A 5,157-nucleotide genomic window follows, 5' to 3' on the forward strand; every position below is an offset into this window, starting at 1 on the left:
AAAAAAAAAAAAAAAAAAAAAAAAAAAACTTGACGTGGTCATTTTATAATATTACTTATCATGGATTGAAAATGAAAATTGTATACTATCTTTGGCATTATCATCATTTTGATTATATGATATTATATTAATTAGAAAAGGCTCATTATACGGCTGGAAAATATTGGCAATGAACTGATGATAGTATATTGAGAACATTTTAAGATGTTGTTCTCTACATCAATGTTGGGTGTTTTTCTCCAACAGTGCATTGGGAAAGCAAGAATCATTAGCAAAATTTTTAATATAATAACTGTGCCTATTATATATTTGGTGGGGTTCAAAACGTATGGCGACTTAAAATACACATGGTATAAATTTATGTATGTTCGTATTAAAAATTTACAGTACACCACATAGAATTGTTCTTAGTACTGTAAATCTGAACGTTAAAAAATTAATATAAAACTAAAAACACAATTTTCATAGTAGAGCAAAATAACTTACTCTACTGTAAAAACTCTTATTTTTACTAATTCCATTCCTCTTTAAGGTTAAGAAATCCGCTAATTTCCCTTAAAGGATTTGGTTAATTCTCTTTTCAAAATAAACAAAGAGAAAAAGAATATAGTAATAAGTTTTTATAGGGAGATGCGAGATGCCTACAAGTCCAAATCCCAAATTAACTCACGCAGTGATTCATATTCTGCTGCTTTCCACATGATTGTCTCCATATTTGAAACTTGAAAGTTTCCTACTAGATAATCTAGCAAATTAAGTCAATGTGGAAAGAATACAAATTTCGAAATTATTTCATAAATCTCATATTAAATTACTTAATTATGAGTTATGCAAAGACGAATACACTTTCAGAGTACTTCTGATACAATGGACTAAATTAATCATTTCCGCAGAAGATTCATGTATACGTAATACATAGTAGTTGATGAGTCGATAAGTTTGGTGGATCTTGACGAGATTTCGTTCACTTTTGAAAAGTGCATAATATTTATCTTAAAAAAGGAAAATCGTAGTGATGTTTTTTTTTTTTTTTTATACGGATTTATGGCCCTCGCTGAAAACGTGCATTTGAGCTAACAAAGTTTTATGCCATATATTATATTGCCGTCAAACTATTAAAGTCAAAATAGGAAGGATTTTGTGATTCGGGTACTTTAAATTTTAACGGACCATTGAAAAGGTATTCTTTTTTCTTTCTTTTTTTTTGGATATTAATAAAATTCAAATCTCTAGTTTAAGAAAATATCATGTAAATACTTGGCGCCTTTCTATACAAAAATGTCTTTTTCTTCTTCCAATTAATTAAGCCCAAAACAATCATTCAACAACTAAATAATTTAAAAAAAAAAATCTAAAACAAACATGAAAAACAAAGAAAAAACTCATCCTATACTAAAATAAAAGTTGCGCAGATCGCCCAATTATGCCATCCGAGATTGCCCTCTATATATATATATATATATATATATATAGTGCCTCGCATAGCCCCCACCGCGTCGAATCTATGCGCCACACAGCCCTCAAACACCACCAAAGCCGAGGGTCCTGAGACCCACTCCGCTATCACCCTAACCCGTACTAAGGGTAGCACGACCCACCTTGACATTTTCTTTTTTTATTATGATTTTTTTTTTTATTCAGATCTAAGTTTTCAGATGCATGGTTGTTTTGATTATAATTTATTTGATTTTTTCTTTCTTTTTTCCTTACTTTTCTTTTATAATATTGTTTAATTTTAATGTGTGTCTATAATATTTGGTTTCATATCAAAAAATTAGAAGGGAAAAGGAATATATGTCCGAAAAACGAATGCAACTTAGAAATACTTTTTTCCATAAATCAGAAAATATGAGTCAAACAAAACTGTAGGTATTTATACTTCTTAGTTATTAATTATAAATTACAATTATTGTTGTTGTTTAATCATTGTTGCTTTAAATTTGCTTTTAAAATTGGTAGCATGCATCCATTTTAACAATTATAGTCATGTGGTTATGTCACATTGACACCAACATAAGTGTCGAGTTCAAATCCCCTATCCTAAGTTTTTTTTTTTTAAATCTTGTACTATTCACTGTTTTTTTTTTTGGACTGGCTATTCACTGCAATTGAAACTTTGCTAATTTAGTAATTAGTATTACTATTTACTTATTTAAGATTAGCAAAAAGTATAAATTGAAACATAATAGTTTTATTTAATTTTAAATAGTCTACTTTTAATAATTTGATGTCATTTTAATATGATCCAGCACTTTAGAACCATATTCACATTTTTTTTCACACCCTACTATAAGATATCCTCCTCATTATTAAAACTCAAATATATAAAAAATCATTTATACTACTGTCTAAAATCATAATTCTTTTGGACTCTTAACGTTTAAAAGGAATTAAATTCTGTTACAAGTTTAGTTCATTTGGGAGAATAAAAGAAACATGCAAATAGATAAATGATCGTACATTACATTTTAATTTGAATTCAAATTTTTTATTTAATTTATGCCTTTAGAAATAAACAAATAAATAAATAATCTCACTTGACCACTAAGCTTTCTATGATTAGATTTAAGAATATAGTTTAATGCCTCTTTTCATATTGATTTTATTGATTATCGATTGGGAAATATGCAAATGTAGAGATAACTATGAGGAATGGAGACTTTTTGTATTTATTGGATTTTGTGTGTGTGTGTGTGTGTGTGTGTACAAGGATGGTGTGAATCATTCTTTTGTATTCCGAATTTCTAATTTGATTATGATCACTACTCGGCTTAAAAAAAAATCTCCTTTCCTTTTCTGCTCCCTTTTTCTAAAAGAGAAACATCCCGTTTTTGAATCGGTTTAAAATGGAATGAAATTAATCCTAGTTCAACAAGGTTCATGGTATTAGACTCTTAATACAATTGTGAGATTAGTAATTGCCAATTAAGTCCATAGATTTTGAATTAGATTCAAGGATCTTAGTGTACCTTTTCATAATTGGCTTTATATAGCCACGAGTGCTTATAATATTGCTATTTTAGCATAAAGTTTCTATAATTAAAAAAACGCGTCTAAAAAGAGCGCCAAAACACTAGAGATCGCAATGCATAAAGTCACGTAGAATTCTACTCCTAGTCTAGGACTGAAACACAAAGTTTCCCTTTTTAATACATACATGAGTTACAATTTCTCCTTAAATCAAAATCTGTTTTCTCTTTCCAAGTGGGTTCGAGGAGCTACGATTGGCCATGGAAGCTTTGCCACAATCAGCATAGCAACACCCAGAAAATCCTCTGCTGATATCCCTTCACTCATGGCCGTGAAATCCTCCCAAGTTTCTTGTGCCGATTCGTTGAAGAACGAGAAAAGAGTGCTTGATACGATCGGAAGTTTCCCGCAGATTGTTCGATGTTTCGGCGAAGAACAGAGCGTCGAGAACGGTGAGGAGTTTCACAATCTTTTCATGGAGTTCGCCTCGGGAGGAAGCTTGGCCAACAGAATCAAGAGTCAAGGCGGTCGTTTATCGGAATTGGAGATTCGACGGCACGCGAGATCGATACTAAAAGGTCTTTCTTTCATCCACGCGAAAGGGTTCGTCCACTGTGATATTAAGCCTCAGAACATCCTTGTCTTCGACGACGGAGCCGTCAAGATCGCCGACTTCGGGCTCGCAAAAGAGGCGAAGATGGAACAAAACCAGTATATGATAAGAGGTACCGTTACTCATTGCTCGTTTGGTTTATAAGTTTGAACTGAAATTTAAATTTTTATAGTAGAAGCAATGTCACAAAGAATTTGAACCGTGGTTTAAACCAACCAGTCATTTAATTGTTTATTTTACTTTAAATTATTAGTTTAAGAACGAATGTTTAACGTTGTAAGAAATTTTGCTTCAACAGGTACTCCCTTATACGTATCGCCGGAGTCGGTAAACGACAACGAGTACGAATCGCCCTGCGACATTTGGGCTCTCGGCTGCGTGGTGGCGGAGATGGCAACTGGAAAGCCGGTGAGGGATCACGAGGAGGGAGCGAGTGTTTGGCCTCTGTTGCTTAGAATTGGTGGAGAAGAAGAGCCGGAAATTCCCTCGGAGATTTCGGAGGAAGGCAAGGATTTTCTCAGAAAGTGTTTCGTTAAGGATCCGAGGAAGAGATGGACGGCCGAGATGCTTCTAATTCATGCGTTTGTTTTGTCTGATTATGATAATGGTGATGATGCTAACGACACTGTTCTATTAAACGGGGAAAATTGCGTATCTTGTTCTCCAAGATGTCCTTTTGATTTCCCCGAATGGGTTTCGACTTCGGAGCCCGAGATTTTGCCGGAATCAGCTTGTTTTCCTTCGCCGGCGGATAAAATCCGGGAGTTGGTGACAGAGGAGAGACCCAATTGGTCGTTTGCCGACAGTTGGGTAACGGTCAGGAATTACAACAATTGTTGCTAGCTAGTATTTCTTTTGCTTTGTAAATATTAACAGTGAAAGACAGATTGTTTTTTTGTCAATCTGATCTCTATTAACTATTAAGGCCTTTTCTTTTTTTTTTTTGGGAAAAAAAATTTAGTGCATATTATCTGTACATAATCCTTCGTGGAAGATATGAAGATGCTTTTATTGTAGTGAATTTGTTTTTTTTTTTTTATACCATTTTTAATGGATTGATGGTTAATTTCCTTGTTTCTTGGCTTAAAAATTCCAAGAAGTTGGACTTAATTTTCTCAAGCGTTTTCATGGTTTTGCTAACGGCTTGACAACGACACCATGAGCTTAACTTTGCTTGGAATTTGGACCCAAAACATAGGTGAATACTTTCAAATTGGCTCCTAGAATTGTTAACAATTTTAACTAGCAGTACTTTACTATTTTCTTTTTTTTTTGATGGATTTACTATTATTATTATCATTTGCCACCAATTGAAAAAACTTGAATTACTTTCAAATTGGCTCCTAGAATTGTTAACAATTTTAACTAGCAGTACTTTACTTTTTTTTTTTTTTTGATGGATTTACTATTATTATTATCATTATTATTATTTTGCCTTTTCTTTCTTTCTAAGTATCCGAATTCCAGTCTCTTATGCTTATTTTCAATTTTGAATTGTTAATGTTATCTTTTAAACAAGATTTAGCAAGTAGAGAGGTACCTAACCAATCATTTGCTCAATGAACTAAACATCG

At 32.5% G+C, this 5,157-nt stretch overlaps 1 protein-coding gene across 1 annotated transcript; it reads left to right on the top strand.

The window, feature by feature from the left end:
- The first annotated feature begins 3,157 nt into the window (after positions 1-3,157).
- On the top strand, positions 3,158-4,426 carry LOC21394325 (mitogen-activated protein kinase kinase kinase 17). Its single transcript, XM_010095326.1, has 2 exons — positions 3,158-3,695; positions 3,882-4,426. Exons 1-2 carry the CDS (start codon positions 3,158-3,160, stop codon positions 4,424-4,426), a joined length of 1,083 nt encoding a protein of 360 aa, XP_010093628.1.
- Positions 4,427-5,157: the final 731 nt, after the last annotated feature.

The sequence above is a fragment of the Morus notabilis genome, unplaced genomic scaffold, assembly GCF_000414095.1.
Source record: "Morus notabilis unplaced genomic scaffold, ASM41409v2 Scaffold803, whole genome shotgun sequence".
NCBI lineage: Eukaryota > Viridiplantae > Streptophyta > Magnoliopsida > Rosales > Moraceae > Morus > Morus notabilis.